Source organism: Fundulus heteroclitus, chromosome 20, assembly GCF_011125445.2.
Source record: "Fundulus heteroclitus isolate FHET01 chromosome 20, MU-UCD_Fhet_4.1, whole genome shotgun sequence".
NCBI classification, from domain to species: domain Eukaryota; kingdom Metazoa; phylum Chordata; class Actinopteri; order Cyprinodontiformes; family Fundulidae; genus Fundulus; species Fundulus heteroclitus.
This window is the reverse complement of record NC_046380.1, coordinates 14369035-14391586: the sequence shown is the minus strand read 5'-3', so window position 1 is coordinate 14391586 and position 22552 is coordinate 14369035. Positions and strand designations below refer to the sequence as shown.

At 38.2% G+C, this 22552-nt stretch overlaps 1 protein-coding gene across 4 annotated transcripts in view; it reads left to right on the top strand.

Moving 5' to 3' along the window:
* The first annotated feature begins 8410 nt into the window (after positions 1-8410).
* LOC105936002 (rho GTPase-activating protein 40) overlaps positions 8411-22552 on the top strand; it is a 31346-nt gene continuing 17204 nt past the window's right edge. The window contains exon 1 of one of the 4 annotated variants that reach the window (XM_012876639.3): positions 8411-8590. Coding sequence is in view for 3 of the 4 variants with exons in the window: in XM_012876637.3 (XP_012732091.2) it covers positions 21866-22020 (155 nt within the window). In the remaining variant the exon portion in view is untranslated. Of the gene's footprint in view, positions 8591-10574; positions 10699-18164; positions 18264-21744; positions 22021-22552 lie in introns of those variants that run through there. The other 3 variants (XM_012876638.3, XM_021323617.2, XM_012876637.3) reach the window with 3 other exon arrangements.

Genomic DNA, 22552 nt, shown 5'->3' with positions numbered 1-22552 from the left:
TGTGGTAAAAATAGAAATATGTAGATATATGCAAGTGCTTATGTGTTATACATGCTTGCATACTCCCGTGTGTGTGTGTGTGTGTGTGTGTGTGTGTGTGTGTGTGTGTGTGTGTGTGTGTGTGTAGACATGAGAAGCATCTGTTTGTGCACAAATCTTGATGCATAAATGCTTCCATGGAGCTGGAGATATGCTATCCATTCACATCCTGCAGGCTGTATGTATTCAGTGTGCCTCATTCACATTCTGCCACTTAAAGAGTGTCTCAGCGCCTCTTCATCCAGTCGCAGAGGCAGTGATTACCCCACATACCACGTGTCACACTGAGGGGAACAATATTTCATTTCCAGAGAATATCTCCGCTTTTTATCCTGCTTTGAAAGGCTCTACTGTAAACCAGATTTTCTTCTCAGTACCACAAGTCTTGTACTTTATATGTTATCCTTCCTGTCACGTGCAGATAATGCATCTGCTGATGTTACAGTATATTTATGAGAACAGATTTTGAATAGAGAATATCAAAAATGTTTGCAGAACACTAAGATTTTCCTCCTGTGATATTAGTGTCAGCTGTGAGACTATGCTTTGAAATGCATTGAAAGCTAATCATTCATTGCTGAACACAGAATCACTTCAAAAATCCTCTCGAGTAATAAAATCACACTTCTGGATAGAGTTTAGGCATGTCCTGTGTAACCTCTGTGCTTCGATAACAGGGGATATATATATATATATATATATATATGCATTTCTAAGATGCTTGTTTGTCAGATTAAAAGTACCTTTTTAAAAAGACAACAACCTTTAAGCCAGTGTTATACGTTTCATATTTCAGCATGAAAAAATATGCAGTGTTTCTATTAGCTAGAGTTGGAAAAAACTTATTAGGTTTAGATTTATTTATTTATTTATTAGAATTAGAATTAACAGAAATAAAGCCTGTAAAACATCATCATTCAGTGTTAATCTATATAATGTGTTCCCATGGACAATTGAAATAAATTTACTTTATAATATTGTACTAATTCATTGATAAAATGTATGTATGTATGTATGTATGTATGTATGTATGTATGTATGTATGTATGTATGTATGTATGTATAGTACAGTGTATAGTATAGTATATAGTAATTTCCTATATTGCTAAACACCGTAGAGGAAAAGGTGCAGAAAGTGAGGGGATGGCTCCCCCTGCTGCAGATATGGTGAAATTACATGCAGTAAAAAAATTGCTCCATAACAATATCACACTAACCTATTAAATATCTAAAAATATGAATGTTATTTCAATGAGAGATATAGACAGTTCGATTTATTTATATTCCGTATTGGGTCATCATAACCTTTAAGATTTTTTTTTTAAATAAATATAAACCAAGCCATATGTGTGACTTGCAGGATACACGCTGAGACACGAGGGGGTGCAAGAATCACGTTACAACGCAGCACCAAAAACAGCAACGTTGCACCCATAGATTCTGTCGTCCACTTTTTACATAGCAACAACTGAGCTACAGCTTCAGCAAGCTGCTAAAGAGGAGAACGGACATGCTTCATCACAATGCAGCATGTTGATTTTATACAAATACTGCAACAATTAATCATCGATACGATTGTCATCATCGTCATCTTTATTTGTCACTGCAACTTTTTTGTCCATTTCAATGAAATGTGCCCTTTGCATTTAACCCATCCCTTTAGGGAGCAGTGGGCTGGCACTCTAGGACCCAGGCAGTCTGTGGGATTTCAACCCCGCAACTGGCGGCCTTCCCAGGTCTCAAAGCGCCCTCCTCTAACCACTAGGCCACCACTCCTATGTACCACTATTAAATCCTGAAAACTGACGTTTTCAGGATTTAACAGGTAGTGCAACAGTAGCATGAGTTACCTTGAATATTAATAAAACTGTTTTCACAGCGAGTGAAGACGGACATAGAAGTGAATAAAAATATTTTATCTTATTTGAAACATAGGAATTATAGGAGCAGTTGAATGAAGTTAAGCCTAAGAAATGTTGTATTGTTTGTAATCAGAGAAGTCAAATATCTATATATCTAAAAAAAAAAAAAATCAGTTTTCCTTCTAATTGCATTGTAACAGTTCGATTTTATTAATAACCATGTCTTAAAATACATGGTTATAAGACATGCCTTTTCCTCCCTCCATCCATTTTTTATAGCTCATAGTTATTAGGATTTACATTACAATTCAATGAATAGAAGGTTTAGCAAAATAACACAGGAGTGTGTAGCAATGGGACCTCGTAAGTTCACTGAAATATTGCAAATTCTATTGAACTGGTTCGTTGTTTATTTCCCACATCCCTCTGAAACTATATAATTCCCTTTCCAAATGTTAACACAACCCGTGCTGCTGAGCTCACCTCCCACCAATGCTACACTTTGTCATTCAGTTCAAATCAGGGTTAATCCACAGCAGGATATTTATCCTGGATGAAATAAAGACTTAGTTAAATATAGCGAGGATTTTTGCTTAGCCTGAATACCATCTATTGTGTGCATATTTATGTAATCACCCTAACCCTGGTAAACCTCTTGCTTGTTAACTTTCAGCTTCCAAAGAATCCAAAGCGAATGTGAAGCTGTTAAAGATTGCTTCTGGATGCATTAATTAATGACCTGTGCCTTACAGTGAGGAAAGCGATGAATAATGCAGGTTTCTGAACATGAAGTTGCTTTTGCAACTTGGTGTCATTTTGTTACAACTTTCAAAACGCTATTTTCCAACAACAAAAAAGTAGTTCACACGTATGACTGAATGAGTTAATAAGATCATTGAAAATTCAGAAAAGTTTAACTACATTTGACCACACAATAGCTGGAGCCCTTTTTTAAATTAATATAGGCATTCATTGTGAGTGCACAAGAAGAGGAGGTTTCACACGCTGTAATCACATGGATGGTGGATATCTGGACCTTTTCCCCGGATCAACCGCTGCAAAGCTGAGAACCTGAAGGAATTTAAAAATCCAGCTTATAGCTCACGTCATTGAGCATTGATGACTTTGCAGAGCTGCAAATGTCTCACCATTTGCCAGACTGATTCCAGTCAGATAGCGACATGTAGGTGGAGTTAGTGAGATCCAGTAATTGGCTCCTCAAGAACTGGACTAACAGCATGAGTGAAGGTGAAACAGCTGCCATCATTGTTTTATGATAACGCATGCCAGAACACAGCAGTGCATGCACGAATGTAAACCAAGGAGCTGCGACAATAAAGCTCCACATTATCCCTGAGTGATAGAAACTAAGCCATCTTGCTGTCTTATATATCTTCCTGAAGTGCCCCCCTGTAGAGGATGCAATCAGCAGCAGCCATGTTCTCAACTTCCATGGCAACACACAGCAGCCGTAGGAGGGGATGCGAGCTGAAATAAATGGCAGGCTGAGTCATAATAAAGTAGTAAAAAAAAAAGGTTCATCTGAGCAAAGATGAATGCTGATCATTTAGCTCCATCACCGTTTTGTGCCTCTGCAGTTTTTATACTTAACCACCACCCTCCTTGCCACCATTTGTGTAATTTATTATGTGCTAATAGCCTTCTGTAAGGAAATGTGATGATGTGAAAACAATAAAATAATACCTTCAAACAGGAGATTGGACAGGGGTCATCATCTCTCTATAAGAGTCAACTGGCCAAAAGGGGTGGAATGTAACATTTTCATAAAACAGTGCCCAAATAATTTAAATTATATGTAGGATTTGACCATTTTTTTGTTAACATTTATTGTCAATATTATTAATCAAACAACTAGGAGAAATAAACTGAAACTCAATTCTCATAATTACATGAGTATGCTACAGCTATTTTGGGGAGTGATGATGTAGTGGTTAGAGAGCGGAGTGCTTGCGTCCTGGAGAGGCTGCAAGGTTCCTGGTTTAACTTCCAAAGACTGCCACTCTGAGTCCCTGAGCAAGACCCTTAGCCCGACAAATGCTCCCCAGGCGCCGCGCAGTGGCAGCCCACAACTCCTTAAGGGATGGGTTAAATGCAGAGGAGGAATTTCATTGAAATGGATGTTGCTTTGACAATAAAGCTGATTATTATTTACCAGAATGTACAGGAATAAATGGTGATCGGGATAATTAGCAAATTTGACAAAGGAGCAAACTGATACAGAGCCAACGCGAATATATAAAATTCACTTCTTGTTGACCAAAATGAACCATTTAGTAGTCCAGAGAATCACAAATAGCATCATTTTTTCAGATATTCCTAATGTTTGTTTTTTTCCAGCACAGATGTGTGTTTTTTTCCCCATTTTCATGTATTGGGCTTTTTGCTTCACATTTCAATGATATTTTCAATCTATCAACACTGTGGATTTCTGAAATTTACGATGAACAATGCATATTTTATTTATCTAAGATCCCCAATGATATATCTAAAATGAACAGGCATTTCAGATGCTTTTGTTTTCTGTTTTTAACTATTAGGTGCTGTTTGTCCCAGGCAGAATAATATGTTATTTATCTGAAATGTTGATTTCAAATAGAGGGTATAGTGTCTAAGATATATGAAAAGTTCGCTTTGAAAACAACTAAAAACTACTAATGAGATGCCTGCATGATGCATTTACTTTAAATCATGATTGCAAATAACTTATTCTTTCATGGAAACATTTCTATTTTGGAAACCTAAAAAAGTAACTTGAGATAGGATTGTGTTTTGATTATATGCTACATGGCCTTCCATACAGATTTTCAGGAGGCGTAGCGAAAAGGAACCTCATGAGGGTCCGTAGGAAGAAACAATGGCAGGAAGAGAGTGGGATGCTTTTCTGGCCTTCTGTGATCTTGACTTGTCGAGTTTTTTTTCAATGCCCATCTCAAACACACACACAAACACACACACACACACACACACACACACACACACACACACACACACACACACACACACACACACACACACACGAACTGCAGCTAACTGGACCTTCTGTGAGAAGGCTGTGACAACAAAAACAGGATGTCAGAGGGAATTTATCTGTCCAGGAGGAATCTCCTTCCACCTAACAGCTGCACAAAGTCACAATGCAGGGGAGGCGTGGATGACTCACTGTGAGCTTTATAGTATGTTAGGAATGAGAATGAGATGTCTGCCCAACAACTAGTCATTCCAGGTGCATTAACGTGTTTGCAAGATGAGAGACATACAAATTCCAAAGCGCAAGAGTTTTTTTTTTCCCCCACAGAAATGAAAACACATCTCGGTTCACATTGTTTCTGAATGAGGTATAGCAAGCACCCAATGCCAAAGTTTATCTGTTCTATTTTTATACAAGCTCATTTTTTTTGTGCTCGTCTGCTAATAGACAATAGGGCTTTTAGTCAACATGCATATTTCAGCTGTAATTATTGACTTGAGTCATAACTAAAAACACATAATTATCTTTTTTTTCAGAACGTTAGAGAAGCATAAGCCTCAGTTTGATTCAGTTTATTCACCGGACGCATTGTTTGAATGTGTCGTCAATCATGATCGATCTTAGCAGCTGGACAAAACATTAACAACACAGCCATACATCTCGTAGCCTTTGTAAAAGGATAAAAACTCCGGTCACAAACTAGGATTTGTTTTTTTTCCTTCTTTCGAGCAGACTTGCACTGCAAGGTTTCCCACTCAGCATTGTCAGCACATAGCTCAAGCTCAAGTGGCATTCAGATTTGAAGTGGAAAGTGACGTCACTGCATACAGTTGCACGCTTGAGAACCTCTGCATCAGAGTCCTTTGATCTTGACGTGAAACACAAAAACACATATCAAAACTGACGCTCTCGATTCAATATACTGTTTGCAAATCTTCTCGCCACCTTCCTGTTTTGTTATCAATAGATCAGCAGGGCTACCGCGTGAGAGATTCGTGCAAATTGGCTCTGCAGCTATATACCCATGCATGATCAAAGGTCATGCAAATGTTTTCATTTTACAGTGAAATGCTCAAGCCTTACAGTTTCAGAGACAATATTATCAGGGCTTGATTTGCTTAAACTATACGGTGCATGCTCTACAAGCACGCTTTTAGTGTAATGAGTGAGATAAGGGTGACACCAACAGGATCTTTTCTCCAGGGTCTGCTGCATCAGACTAACACTGGCTCAGATTTATGTCCAATGAATTAATGGGAAAGGATGCAGCAACAAATCATGATCAAAATCTAACAGAATAAAAGTGATGAAAGTTAAACTAGTATTGCACGTCTTACATTCCAAAACTTAAAGTAGTTAAATAACTTTTTCCATTAGATATTAATTGATATCAAATTTTGGGGGGGTAAACTGAAATTATCAATATGGATGTAATTTGCATAATCCTTGTTTTTTTTTCTGGTTTATTGACCTTCCACTGTTTCTGATATTGCATCTGCTGTGTAACATTTTACCATTTAAAATGAAAAGATTGTTGCAACACCAGACAAGGTCCTTGATTTTAATGCTCTGGTCTATTTTGGATAAAATAACTGTAATTTCTGCTTTGAGGCGAATACAAATAAATGACTCAGAGACATTGATTTCTGCCACCTCAAGTTTGTTGTGCAGCTTACTGCAAATTTAAATTTCTCATGTCTGCTCGGAGTCGTGTCTTAAAACTCAGTTAAAGAAACGTTGTATAAAATGCACATAGAAAAATATTTGTCCTAAGGTAAGGATTTAACTAGTAACATTTGAAAGGTCTTAAAGGTTTCCTATGCCTTATTAGCCAAACAGTGGGATTGGTAAGAGAACTGATTTTAAATAAACGTGTAGAAATGTGATATTTGTAAATTCAAAAGGCAATTTCTGCTTAATTACTTCACGCGTTCATGTTTTGTAACATTAAAACCATGTTTTGTTTATTAGGATTTTATGAACACACAATGATGCAAATTTCTACAGTCAAAAGAAAATCATATAAGTTTACTTTTTTTTTTAACAAATAAAAACCTATAGAAAGTGCCGTGTATTTGCACTCCCTACTCTTTCACTGCCCCTCATCTCTCTATCAACTCTGACCAGCTTCCCTGTCCTTGACTTAGAAAAGCATCCCCACAGCATGATGCTGCCCCCCACCATGATTCACACCATCAGTCATGCCTTTGCTCACATGATTGCTGTGTACTGTGGACAAAGTTGAAGAGCTTATGCAGTAAAATTTCTCGGTGTGACCTTAGATCATGGAATGTAATGGAAACCACAAGCCAAGTGAAAACAAAATCATGCAAAAAAAGGGTGACAGTTCTGGGAAAGACAAGATGTATGTGAGATCATGGGTCTGTTTTCATTGAGTATTTGTCACTGGTGTAACTATATTTCAGCTACTGTGTGGAATCATGGGGTAACATCTACAACAGCCATTTAAAACCACTGTGCTTGCCACAGAATAAAGATGCTGGAATGACAAATATTGTGCCGATTATTATGTGTTCTTAAAATTACACATATTCAAACAGATACAGATAAATGGGTTACAATTTAGGTAAAGTTTTAAAAAAACTTAACAAAAGCATAAATTAAATACCCAATGTATTCAGACACCTACTAAGAGTTTCACTATACTAGAGAGTGGCGAGGATTTGTGGAACAGGTAGGATGGTGGGTTAAAACAAAGTAATAACATAAATCAGTTTAATAAAAAACAATACAAGGAAAAATGTATTGGGAGATAGGCTACTGTATAACTTAGACGAAGGGTGACACTAGGAGTGAAGTTATGCTTTCTGGATTTGATTGTGAGCAGGCCAGTTGATAAACTGAAATTGTGTTGTATAGCCAGAATAGTTGTCTTTAATTGTATCATCTAGTGTGTATACAGTTGTATGTTGTATTGTTGTGAAAGGACTGGATGGACCTTAAAAAATGTAAAAAAAAAAAAAAAAAAAAAAAAGGAAAGAGGCAGGAATCCAGAAGTTTTCTTCTGCCTGCTCCTTTTTTAGCTAAAACTCTATTGAATTATTGTCTTACATTCTTATTCTTATCCTTGTTGTTGTATGTATTTACAAGTCTTATTATTTTTCCTATTCTTTTTTGTTAGATTTTTCTTTGAATGTTCAAAATTATAAAAAAATAAAAAATAAAAATAAATACATGCATTCATATCACTGTTTCGGTTTCAACAAATTCAGTTAAAGTACATTCACGCTTGTTGCTATTACGTAAAAAAAAAAAAAAGGGAAAAAAGTGAAACGGTCCAAGAGGTATGAATACTTTTGCAACTCGCTCTGTCCATGATTATTTTAAATAAAAAAAATCATAAGGAAAATTGCACAACATTATTCAATAGTTTACCTGACTATTGTCTTTACTACAGTGCTAAGAAGGAATACCAAAAAAAAAAAAAGAAAAAAAGAATAAATTAAGAGAATCGTGCTCCGGAGCCCGACGTTCTGACGTCACACGTAAAGGCGAGAAGGATCAGGATCAGGAGATGTTGGCGGAGAGTAGCGAGCTTTCTCATCTCCTCTGCCGTCCATCTGGCTGTTGTCAGGACTGTCAGCGGGACTCGTCGTCGTTGATGAACCTCATGGAAGAAGTCTCACTTCACGCTCAGTCCAACCCTCACTCACCGTCTGAGAGGACGGTGTCTTCCCATGTAAGTAAGCTGCCATATCTTTAGTTGTCAGTGTGCACTCGTTATACTTTATTGAAACCGTTGCATTATTATTTTAAAGTTGCGTCCTGTTCTACCGGTGGTTTGCATATCAAGATGGACGAAATAATCTAGTTTTTAGGCAAATTTTAGCGGTTTACCGCTGTGCTGCTCACTAAGCGTTGGTGGTTGCTAGGGTGTAACGATTTGTTGCCAGGGGCGTGCTTCCCTGCAGGAGTGAGTGGGCTCAGCAGCACGGAGATTGTTGTGATAGTAGATTGTATAACTGTATAGCTAACTATTAAGGGAAGTTTAAATGTTTTTTTTTTATTTGCAAGTAAAAACAATAAAACTTGTAAATCTCCATAAATTCAACCTAGTTTTTCTTAAGCTGCCAGTGTTTTGTTTTAGTTTTAAACATAGTAGCTAAGCATGTTTGATCTGAATTATTATGTCACTGTCCTTAGTGGGTATTACCTGAAGACATGATGCTTGTGTAATTTTCCCCATCGCTACCTTGCATGTCTCAATTGTAGATTTTTTTTTTTTTAAAATTGGTGATTTTATTTTAAAAGGTCCTGTATAAAGAGACCATTCCTAGATATCCATTTAACAGTGGGGGGTTGTATAGAGGAAATTACAGGGCAAAGATAATGACATCCTGCTCTTAAATTGAACATGTGAGCTCTTGGTTTTTAGCAGGTAAATTTCCTTGGTTTTGTCCACTCAATATCTGTTGCACAGACGGGTTCACATAATATTCCCAGAAATATGATTCCCAGTGAGTTAAAGGGGTGGTTTCAAAACATTTCCCCCACAAAATGCCACAGACAGAAACATTTTGCCTATTTCTTTGCCTAGTTGAAATACACAAATGTGACTAATAATATAAAACAAGTGCATAATGACAACCATAATACTATAAATATGCAATTTTGATTTTTTAGCAACTATGAATTGCAACTAACTGTGACAAAAATGCTGTTAACAGTCATTTTGAAACTCATTTGACCTTTTAGTTAATATTTATTAATCCACAATTCTCCTCTAACCCCAAAAAACGGTAACCATTAAATTATAAAACAGCCACCTATTTTGATAAACCATTAGTATCCCTGAAGAGAGAGGCCAGAGGTTGTTTGCTTCAAAGATACAAAAAACAAAAAACAAAAGTCACTGCAAATCACTGGGGTTGTAATCCACCCTAACTCCATATGGCACGAGAGGAGAAGGTTCCCCAGCTGTCATTAGTGGCTTAAGTCCCACAAAGCTCAGCTGCAGCTTCTGTGATAATTGAAAGGTATTTACGTGTGCACTTGTTTTTGTTTCGATGTGACGCATAGAGCAGTCTGTTTGTAAAAGAGAGACAGATTCACAGATCCATCTGTTAGTGGGGCTTTTTTGAAATGGGCTCATCTCCCAGAGCATAATGAGGGAGGCAACCTTGGGGCGACCCGAGTGCGTGATACTTCTTTAAAACTCATCTCTCAGCTGCATCCCAAACAACGTCTACATTGCTTCATGCACATCCTGTCAATTAGGAGTTGACACTGAAAGAAATTATGACCAGAGCTGGCTAAAGTTGTTATCTAATTTTGCAGCCATGCATTAATTTCTCAAGTTTTTAAGGTATTTGGACTGCAATGGACAATCTCTAGTTTTAAATCCAAAATACTTGTTATGTAGTGACTTTGGGCTGAAATGCAAGCTGGATTAAGACAGCTTCATACTTGCAGGCTTAGAGCAAACCTCAAAGTAACGTTGAAACATTTGTGGACGCAACAGAGAGCAGGCTTGGTAGCAGAAGCCTCTGCCCAGCAGACACTGGCAAGTGCAGACCTAAAGACCGCACTGGTTGATTGCTGAGACTTGGATCAGATGTGTCTAATCAAAAATAACGCTCCGTAGCTGAGGGGAGAAGACTAAACAGAATACATACACAGGGAAGCTACTTAAACAGAACCCACTGAAAGAAAAGCTCCATATTACGTAGTACGAGGCATCAAAGAACAGTACGAGTAGGCAGCAGGAAAAGCTCAAAACTAAGGAATGAGCCTACTTGGATTGCTGTTGGGGCACAGAAGGACCGGCTTGTCCTGGGTGCGATTCAGGCAAGAACTCCCACTGCTTCTATATATCGTATACCCTCTTTATGCTGTTCAGGGTTACAGGTTACAGTCATTAGGTGAGCAATGTGATGCACCTTTGACAGGTCATCGGTCCATCACAGGGTCAGCACGTAAGACAAACCATTAACACACACAGCTAAAAACCTACGGGCCGTTTTAGAATCACCACTTAACCAAACAGGCATTTGTTCTCTGTATAGGAAAACCTGCAGAAAGCCAGTGCCTGCTATGTAGAACAAAATTCACACACCCGTCTGTCAAAGAATGTAAATGATTGAGCTCTTGGAGTGTTTTATTGAAATAAAATATAAGACCAACATATAACAGAGGCATATCCATCCTTTTGTTCTCACTTTGTGAAATCTAAAAAAGTTTCTGCTTTTACAAGTAATTTCACATCCATAAAGCAAGTTGGCTATGGCATTTAGAATTAAACTCTTTAAAACAAAGGCATTTTAGAAAGGTCTGAATTATAAACATGACATGAAAATCTGTGGCCCTAAGAATGAATTCAGAATTTTACTGGACAGGAGCTACTGAACTTCACAATAATACATTTTGGACATAATTAAGTAAAGGCAACTGCTGATATATATACTTTATTGCACTCGTTCTGGAGTTGAAGGATTTCCAGAAATGTCAACTGTTTGGAAAGAAGTGCCTTGAAAAATACTCTTTGAGGGATTCCTTGTATAGAGTCTTTACTGTTGGAAATGCAGTTTTTCATTCGTAAAGGTGTGTACAAATTTCAGGGCTATGTATTCATTATGATTGTAATTGTTGTTGTTGTTGACAAATCTTTATTTTATGCTGGATTTACGTTGATACAGGGGCTGGGCAATACACTGAGAGTTTAAAAATATTGAGATTTTTTTTAAACATGATGAGACTATATCATTTATATCAAGATGGTCTGTATTGTGTTATAGTTATACTTTTATGTATTCTAGTAGTTTTTTTCCAGCTGTTTCTCATATTTATCTACAGGTTTTTATTAAAAAATGTTTCCTGTGATACATTTGGGATAAAGTTTTGATTCAGAGATGCCTTTTTATAACTTTATGAAAAGAAAATCATACTGTAAATACTGTATATCGGCATTCAGCCTGAAAATATCCAGATATTATTTTTGGTTCATATCACCCAGCCCTAGTTTCTGGTGTATCTTTTTCTGCTGTCAATTTACAAAAGGCAAGTTACTCATAGATTTTTCCCAGGCAAGGAAATTAATAATAATAAAATGTGTTTCATTTTGCAAAACAGAAAAAAACTACTGCGACTAAGTAAGTCGCTATGAAAATCTGCCAACATTCATTGCGAAACTTGGTGAGTGAGTTGCATTTGGACTCAAACTTTCTGAAATGAAGACGTTAAACAGTTTCAATTTGGGAAACAATCGTGAAAAAGTTTAGGTTTAAAATTTAAACATGAATAGGGCATCTGGAATAGAAACAGACAATGACAACAGTTCAGAGTATGATCTATTGCCCCTTCAGGTTTAAAGCCATTTAAAGGGTGTTGACAGAGGACTGTCGGTGTTTGTGAAAGAGATCTATCTGGTTTGAGGAAGTTATTTTTGTCCCGATTTCTATGAACCTGCGGTAACACAGCAGATCCGATTCCAGTCTTTTGTCTTGGCTAATATGTCCATGCAGGTGTAGGGTTTCAGGAGAACATTTTCACCCGCTTTTGATTCAAATATTGGAATAATAGGATAGGACTTAACCTTAACATTAAAAACTAAATAAATTCCCAATCAAGTGTCATAGTCATTTGACATTCCATCAAACCAAAGGGAGTTATAGTCTTAAACTAACAAGGCCTGACTAACTCTATCGGCAGGTAAGAAAAGCCACCTGTAGCTGAGGACATGATGTTTGATCTGTCTCAATTTCAAAGACTTTAAACACAACGCTGTCAATTTATTGACATGAACCAAGCGTCTCTTCATTACAATTCCCCTCTGGGCTTCCAGAACAAGTTCAACTACATCACCCGGATGAGTGAACCACGTGCAAAACATTTCTCTCATAAAAAAGGATCCAAGGACACACGCACATCATTGTGGGCGTGATCCTGCAAATTCCAGCAGCTGAGTGTTACTTTTGGGTATGTATGCGTTGGAATTGTTTTGCGCATCCCATCAAGCGTCTCGTGCTTCTGTTCTCGACTCGAGAATTCACAACAATTTTTTTTTTTTTTTGGAATATTTTGGAATGTTTCCTGTTCGCTTCGCCTGTTGACAAAAAGCTTTGCTGCATCAGCTAAATTCATTTAACAATTTCGTTTCACACTTTATCTGTTTCAGTGGGTTTTTATGTCTGTGAGTGAGCATGTACTGAACCCAGCAGTCTGCATAAAAAGTGACACCCGGTCATCGTTTCCACCGTCAACATTCACTTGCTAAGACCATCTGGAGGTGTTCAGCTGTTCCTCTTCCTGAGATGCATTGCTGTTCTAGTTTGACGCTTGTTAAGGCTAAAATGCAGTTATTAGCCAAAATCTCGATAAATGAAAAGCATAAAACTGATAGTGAAAATTATTTTAAAAAGTATTTGCCTGATTGCCTCATGAATTATTTGCTTTTTGCTTTTTTTTGGTCACACTCAGATGTTTCAAATCATCAGACAAATTCAAACAAGGAAAAACAGAGTGAATACAAAAAACAAATTTTTTAAAAAATCATTACGTCTTCTCCTACGGTCACATCCTTCTAGTTCTTGAACTTCCATATAGTTATCGTCAATATCATATGGTGTCTTCTCTCTGGTCTCTGTTGCTACTTGTTCTACTCTACTTTCCTCTAAGTCCCACAAAGGCCCTGCTTGCCAGGAGGTGGATGAGCAGGGCCACGAGACTGAGTGAGCTGTCACATGCCATCTGCAGGCTCACGTGAGGGTGTCCCGCCACACTCTACACCCTCCTTTCTCTCCGAACGTCATTGTGAGCTAAGAAGGATTGTCCGATAAGGGCAGGAGGGGTCTGCCAGGCCAGAAATGACAGAGAAAATCCAAAAAAAAAAGGCAAAAGCAATGTTTTGGCATTTTTGAGGAAGGGGAGAAAATATGTTTCATGGATCCTATTGTTATCACATAATGGTGTGGTACAGAACTGATTGGTTTACATTAAAATAGAGGTACAAAATTAGAAGTTTTACTACTGAAGTTTTACTGAACAATACCACTGAAAAACAATATACTGCAAATAAAATGGGGGGTTTAAACCAAGTGGTCAAAGGGATTAATTAGGATTGGGCCTTAGATATAGTAAGTAGTAAATTAGTTTAGGGTGAAGGAGCTGGTGAGAATGGCAGCCTTCCAAAACGCATCCTCGTGTTCAGTATAATCTGTGTTGATCTGGTCACTGGGAAAGTGCCAGGATGACGAACAAAGGTTAATCAGTTCTACTAGATGTCTTTTAGCTTACACAGGCATGGCCACGTAAATATCGACCCTAGGGTTTAGAGTCTTTTTTAATGAGAGATCAGAGGGACCAATGATCTCTATGGGGCAAAGAGTAACATGACTTACATATTTCATCCCTTACCATTGGCATTAAAGTGATGCTGTTTTAAAGTTACAAAGGACAAGCTTTGAACAGCATTTCTTGATAGCAGCTGACTGCAGGCTAGCTACCTAAACAGGCACTCTGGCTGATTACCCAGCTAATAAAGGATATAAAACGTCTGTGCAGCACTGCTTGGTAGAGACAGCTCATATACTTAGTGTTTCTCTAAGAACAGCTGAGTGGCAGAAAAAAGTAAAATACTCTGCACAATAAGTGCAAGGAAGCGACTAAACTAAGAGTACTATACCACTTATATTGCTTTAGGACCAGCAAGTATAATTGTATATCAATCCGGGACTGCTCCCATTTGAATCTGTTTGGTGAAAAGAGAATTTCAGCAGAACTTTGAGCTGATTGGGCGAAGCGACAACTAGTGCCCACCTACCAAAGGTTTTAGCCAATCATGGTATCAAATTAAAACGTACGCAGCAGGCGCCATGAGAAACCACTAGAAGGTAAGCTAGTAAAGGCTCTTCTTGCGTTCTACTATCGAAGAAGAAATCGTGGATTGTAGCTAAACAGATGTGATAGCAGCAGCTACGCGTGCATCCTCCTGCGCTGCCATGTTTGTGTTGGTTCAGCTGTGGGCTCGCCAGCTCTTACATTTGTCGCACCGGTATGTCCCACCTTAAACCTCAATACTGCAACGTGATTGGCCCGAACCGTTTTTGGTTTGGACACAAAAGGTTGAAGCCGGAGCGGGACAATATGGATTCTCGTGTTTGTGAACGCACAGATGCTGCGAAAATTCATCTTGCAGGCGAGGTTAAGTGACATCATGGTACATATTTTCTTAAAAAAATGTTTGTGTTCCTACTAGTGTTGCACCAATACCGATACCAGTATCGGCCGGGGCGCCGATACCATTTTGATGTTTGCATGTCACTTGAACACAGCCTTCTCTCTCCCAACACTCACTAGTTCTACTGGATTCACTTTGTATTAGTCTTTTTCCTGCTTTACAAAGGTAGCAGTTTGACAAAGCCATGATGGCAATTATTTTACATCCAAGTAGTATGCAGTTCTTCATATATACACACACACATCAATTTCAAACAGATGGTATCGGTATGGTATCGGTATCGGCCAATACTGCACAGCCAGGTATCGGGTATCGGTATCGGGGCCAAAAAATGCCATCGGCGTAACACTATTCCTACCATGATGAAATTATTGGTCAAGTGTATGCAGTGAGAACCTCATACCGGCCCATGCATGATATTGACATTTAAAATCAGAAATGCTGCAATATTTTATGCATCAGCTTACATCCAGGAAGTGGTTAGCTTGTCATAAACAATGACCTGAATTTAGTAAAACTTTCTGTTTTCAGGGGAACAATTTTATGGCAAAGTTCTGGACTCATGAAATCCTGTTCTATGTTGTAGGTGTGATGAGTGAGAGGCAAGTACACCCTGAACAGGTTGCTACTCCATTCCAGGGCCAACTCAGACAAACAGAAATGCACACACATACTTTTCTTCACTAAGAGAATTTCAGAGTGAATAATAACCAGAGGAAGTACCCAGAGGAAATGTCCCAGGAGAACATTCAAACTCACAGAAAGGCCCCACCTGAGAACTGAACCATTAATCTTTTTTGCCTTAAAGCAACAGTGCTGACCAAAGGGCATCTATGCAGTCCTCTATCACTAAATGTTTGAAAGGGCTTTGTGGTTCCAAAGAAACCTGTAAACGTTAAAGACTAGGTGTGACATATAGAAATCCCAGATTATTGCGTTTGTATTTAGGAAAATGAATAAATATATCAGTTAACATGCTACTGCTCTTGTAGGAGTAGGCATTGGAAGATTCTCAAAGTATAACCCTTAGAAATTAAATTAAACAAGTATGCCATTATCTAATAGTGTTTATATACAACAGAAAATCAAAATTGGCACGGCAGCAGCATAAATTGATGTACATTCAGTTATGTAATTTATGATTGTTTTAACATAAGGCGTTTAAGAAAAATGTAACATAAAAGCTCACTACACTTGTACTTTTAATGTAAATGTGCTTAATCTGCAGAATATAATTTTGTCATTCTGCTCTTTAACACAAGTATAACGAGCTGAAATGAGCCAGCTTGTTTATTGGCTCAGTGAGAGAGCATGTGATTAACTGTTTAACTAACATGCTGCTGGTAGCTTGCTGACGGTAGTTTTAAAACAACGGTGCCTTTTAATGAGAGGGATGCGTGGCACCCTTTTTGTTTCTGTACCAAAAAAAAGTCATATTTTTCAGGAAATCTGGGAATTTTTACAAACTACCAAAGTTCTTGTAAGCAAGAAAGACAAAACTGTAGGAGCCTTTTTTCAGCCGGCTGACAGGCATTGCACATCAAAAAGTGACAGAGGGTGTTTATGCAGCGACTTAAGTCTCATTTCCACTGACCCTACTCGGTTTGGCCCGCCTAGCTCGGCCCCGCCCAGCTCGGTTTTACTCTGAGCGGTTTGTGTTTCACCCGACACTGGAAGAGGGAAACGCCTCTTTGGGGTGACATTAGCCCACGTCTTGTTTAGCACGATAACACTTTAATGAAATCTGTAAGAAACAGTGAAGAATAAAAAATAAAAATCATAAATAAAAACATAAAAAATACAAATGTTTGTGTAACTGTATATGCATGATTGTCTTGAATATTTTAAAATAGGATAAAATAATCCACCGGGATAAATATCTGGATCACACAGCAGCCTGAACTGATATTAAAATAAGTGTGTGTGTGTGTGTACTTGTAGCTAATGACATTGTTTTTGCACATGTTGCTAGTAAAGTGAGGACTTTTTTTTTTTTGTTTTTTGTCCTCACTTGGGGGGCGCTAGGGGGTTAGGATTAGGATTAAGGTGTAATTTAGGTTAGGGTGAGGTATACACTGGTAAAGTTCAGGGTCAGGTTTGGCGGTAGTGAAATCAAGATTTCATGCTAAGTGATCTTTGGTCAGTCTGAAGCGAGCATCCCCCACTCGCTGCTCTTCTCCCCTGGGAAAGGCAGACCGCAGCGTTGACTCTCCTGCACACGGTGGATGAAGAATCTTTTGAGCCAAAACTGAACAGCTTTCAATGTGTTTAAACTTTAAAATGAGACCCTTGGTAAATCTGCGGCTGTATAAAGTGCTGAGGTGTCCCTTTTATTTTTTTGGTCCTGATACATGGATTGTAAATAGTAAAATTATATTGGTTTGACCTATTCCATTCAAAGCGGTCCTTAATATTAATGTCTCTTTAGTTTTTCCTGGACTTACATAGAGGAAACCTTCTCCCCCTTGGCCAATCTCTCAAAAGCAGTGTGTTCATGTCAAAACTCCACTCCCTGGTTAAAGCTGTTGCTGAAATGCTCGCAAGCAGGCGGAGCAGAGTGGTGCGCGGACAGACCAAGGCGGTGGAAAAAGGGCTTTTATGTTTCCTTCAGCCGGAGGAAGATCCAGTTACTTCAGCACTTTCTTTGGCATCTCATTACCATAGTAACTGTATGATAGAAAATATTGGTGTTTTTTTGGAACCTCAATTTATCCTGATACTGGTAACTGGCTCTTTTCTTTCAGTAAATCTGGTAGTCGGGTAACCTAGAAAGGGGCCGTGAAAGGGCTGCAACTGTTACTTTGTCTTCCATCTTAGTTCCCGTTCTCCGCTCCTGTCCATATCAGTCATTGAAACATAATTTCCCTCTGTTTGTCCAAGCCCATCATCCAGTCAGCCACTCAGCATCTCTCCTTTCTCCAGCACCCCTTGTAGACCTCCTTTCCTGCTCCAGGATGCGATGTAGTGACGTGCCTGCCAGCACAAGCAGACTGCCCTTGTTCTAATGTGTTTGCACATAGAAGAGATTACAAGGAAACAGCTTGCCAGGGGCAGGCAGCTGCTGTTTCCTACAGTTCTCAGCAATCTGGGGGGACAACTGCAGGATGCCATGGGGGAAAAGTGGCCCGGCGGCTCTGCTGCTGCTGGCCGGGAAAACCCTCTGGCGGTCCAAAGCCAGGTAGGATCGGGATTTTTGTGCAGGTTCTCTTGCGGTTTATTGGCAAACTATTGATTAATGATTACTTGGATAGTACTTTGGTTTGATTGTTCCTCTTATTAATGTTTGGCAAGTGTATTTTGGTTGTCAAATTTTAATGTAAGCTTCAAAATTCTGCCACGTTTCTGATCCATACAAGTTAACTCCCTCTTTGTCTTTGGTTCCACATAACTAATCAGTTTTTCATGTGCTGTCAAGGCTTGAGGGGGAAAAAAACCCTTTGTTAATCTTGTTTTTGTATTCTTGTTACATTTGCTGAAAATTAAGAGACATTGTTTGGAATTCATCCACAAATCCTAGTCTACTTTATCAAGTTGTTTACTGCAGCTCCTGAAACTAGCTGATTGTTGTGGTCACCTTCTGTTGCTTCTCACAGTTCCAAGTATGAAGATAGACTGCTTCATGTGTGTCCATTCTTCTCTGAGTACATGGCTTCCTGTTGATTCTTTGTGTTATTGCAAGGTCCATTCAACTAGAAACAATCCCAAACACCCTGACATTTTCAGTAGTCCTTTCTTTAAAGTTGGCATGGAAAATGCTCTTTGTTGTGTGTGTATGTTTTTATTTGTGTGTATGTATGTATGTGTGTGTGTATATATATATATATATATATATATATATATATATATATATATATATATATATATATATATATATATATATATATATATATATATATATATATATATATATAAATAATCCCTTTTATTTATTACAGCTCTTACAGATAAGTTTCGAATCCTTTTTACATTATATTTATATGCAAATCGGTGTCTGTCTGCACAGAGTGAAAGGACAGATAAGGTTATTGTATGAAGGCTTCAGACTATATTTCTGTACACTGCCTTGTATTATTCACATCTCTGCAGCCTTTTTATGTCATGTTACACGCACAAACCCTATTGTATTTTATTAGGACTGTCTGTCTGTTACAAACTAAAACAAAATGCTGCATAATTCTGAAATTACATTTTTTTTTTCTGTTTTTATACAAAGTTTGTTCCCTTGAGTCAATACCTTTTTAGAAACACCTCTCTCTGCAATTATAAAATGTAAGGCCCTGCTCCCACTTCAAATGCAAATGTGGCCCAAATCATATTTATTTCTTTATTTTTCTGTGGGTAAAGTGACCAGGTCACACATCTTAGTAAGACTTGGAACGCTCCGATCTGACCCAAATCTGATCTTTTCAAATCATATTTGAGGCACATCCTTAAGTGGTCCTCAAGCTAATTCGAATCTGATCTTTCTTTTTTTTTTTTTTTTATCCGACTCCAGTGGGAACCACCAAATCGGATTTGATGTGTTCTTGACATCACTTTGAATTAACATTTGTCTCAACTTTGCGGCAGCAGTTGGAAATTATAGTTAGGATTAGCAAAACAACAGCTGCCTGCCACAGCACTGCATGGTAGAGAGACAGCAAGATGTTAGACCTCATTGACATATGCAGCAAAGCTTCTACTGAAGACGGCTGGTATAGAAACTGTTTGGATGAGGGACGCATGGGCATGCAAAATTCGTGTAGAATCTTGCACATGGAGGACTTTGCAGTATGCTGCTGCCACCACATAGTGAGTTTAAGGTGATGTGCAGTGTTAATTTTCGGCCACACATTGTTGCTCCATTTTGGTCTCTGTTGACCAGAGCACCCTATTCCACATGCTTTGTTGTTGTTTTTGTGTGCCACATATGGTTTCATGGCATCTTTAAACCTGACTTTTTGTTTTCTTTTTGACCCTTTCCTATCAGAACCTAGTTCATCAATACTAGTTCTGCTGCTGACAAATTCTCCCACCTTGTCTGTGTCTCTTATAATTTGAACAGTGAGATGGTCAAAGCCCGGGTTATTGTTTTATAGCATAACCTTGCTTAAAATCTCTACACAACTTTACTCTTCATCTGTCTGGTGTGTTTTTTAGTCTTCGTGGGGCTATTTGTTCTTTAATGTTCTTAAAACTCTGAGACCTTAAGAGGACAGTTGTGTTTATCCTGAGATTAGATTATCCACAGGACTATCTTTGCTTTTTAAGGGATTTCTGAAGTCATCTGGTAGGGCTGGATTTTATTTAGGGATAAAATACAAGGAATGATCGAGTTTTCCGACAATTTGAAACACTTTGTATGCATCACATCATGTATCAACGTAAACGGGAGTAAAATTAAAATGCTAAGTTTTCAGGTTTTTATTTGGAAAGGTTTTGAAAACCATGTAATAATTTTCCTTCCCGCTCACAATGACTCCCGTACTTTGTTTTGGTCTTAAACATCAAACCCCAATAAAATAGATTTAGTAGTTGAAATATTGCTGATGCATTTATTCACATACTTATTCCTCACATTACAAGCAACAACAAGCAATAACAAATAAAAACAGAAAATGCTTTTGTAAGCCAATAAGATTAGTGACTTTGAAACTAAAAACAAAACTGTGGAATGAATTGTCATTCTGAAACTTTGTAGAAGCAAATTTTAGATGAATCTTTGACAAAATATAAATATAATATAAAAAACAAAATATAATTTTGAAACTCATGAATTAATATTTCCGCCAGGTTTTCTGTTTTCCCCTAGAGCGGTACTGTGCTTAGTTTCTCTACTTCTCCTGGGGATGCGAAGACTTGGATGAGTGGTTTATGAAAGAATGGAAAAAAACAAACCAGGGAAAAGTTAGTGGTTTGGTGAGGTTACAGGGAACAACGGTCTTCTCACAGGCAATCCTGACAGACCTGTTGCACTTGTGCAACTTGAGAAACTATTGCCTGCTGCAAATGTACCTCCATCTGCCTCATACACATATATGACCTGGACACTGCAACCTTTGAGTAATTTTTTCCAGTGTCAATTCAGGTTCAGGTATGAGGTTTAAAGAAGATATTTGCTATGAGATCATAGATTTTGGAGTACATACTGTACCTTTCTGCAGATAAGGTATGGTTTGAATCATCCCATCATCAAATTGTTCTCATACCCCATAGGCATGTGGTTATTTGGGAAATGTGTAATCATCATCGTCCTCCAGGAAAGCTATAAAAGTGTTGATGGGGTTGAATAACTCCTCTAACCTTGTGATCTTTGATAAATACGTCAGATATAAAGTATTGTTTCCTTGATGAATGAGCTCATGAGGAGCTGTCGCACCGAAAGCCTTAAACCCTTCTTTAAAGCACTAATGGTTGAACATTAAGTTTGTCAGCTGTCATCCTCGTGTTAAGAGAGTTCATGGTCCTCAGACTGAAACAAGGCTTGTCTTTGTTGTGCTTCAGTGGCAAGGTTTAAAGGGTGGCAGGTTAGATTCCAGTTTGAACCAGAGAGGGAACTGCGGCTGTCAGACTCAGCATGTCGGCGGGGGGGGAGGGGACAGGTGTGAATGTTTTGATAGTAAGAGGATCGTCACTCGCCCTTTTGCATTCCAGCTTGAATCACTTCCTCTCATGGCTCAAAGGAGCCCAAACCACTGACAGGTTTAGTTCGCTGTCACATGGTGCCCGGACCAACAACGCTGGATAAAGCTTGATTTTGTTCAGAGATTTTAATTCCCGGATTGCGACGGCTGTGCGGACATGGGAGGCAGAGGGGAGGTGGTGGTGCTGAGCAGAATTGAGCCCAAAATGCAGTTACCCGTCACCGGACTACATCGTTTCAGGCTCCGGCCGCACCATAACCCTGCGTGGGGGAAAAAGTATGCGAAGACGACACTGAGCAGGAAAAGCACCAGGTAGGCGTTCTAACGCGAGTTGCTTCTGGAGCATGCTAGACTTAATTTATAAATGTTCGGTAAGGTTCTAAGTCTCTGTTGCAAAAGTGAAGCAGCGTAGATGAGAGCTGGAAATGTGTATCAAGAATCAAAAACGAAAAATGCAAAATGAGATGAGAAGACGGGCTGCATTGTTCATAATTTAATCGGATTTACCCAAAGCCTGTTAGTGGGTTTCCCTAACAGTTTCGTATCATCTTTTTTTTTTTTTTTTTTACATGAATACCTCAACACTTCAAATCTAGCAGATAAAAAGTTTAACTTATGTAACATGGCTTTAAAGAGCTCTAAGATAACCTTCATATTCCAGGTGTTTAAACATTGTTTTGTTACTTTTAATGATTTTCATGTATGAATTCTATACATTAGTCTTATTCTGATATTACAATAACGTTTTATGATTTATTTTAATTGTATGTGCTGTTGACAAAAATACGTTTTTGAATTCCTTTTACATGCTGTGGTTAAAAAAGTCCATAAGAAATATGAAGGT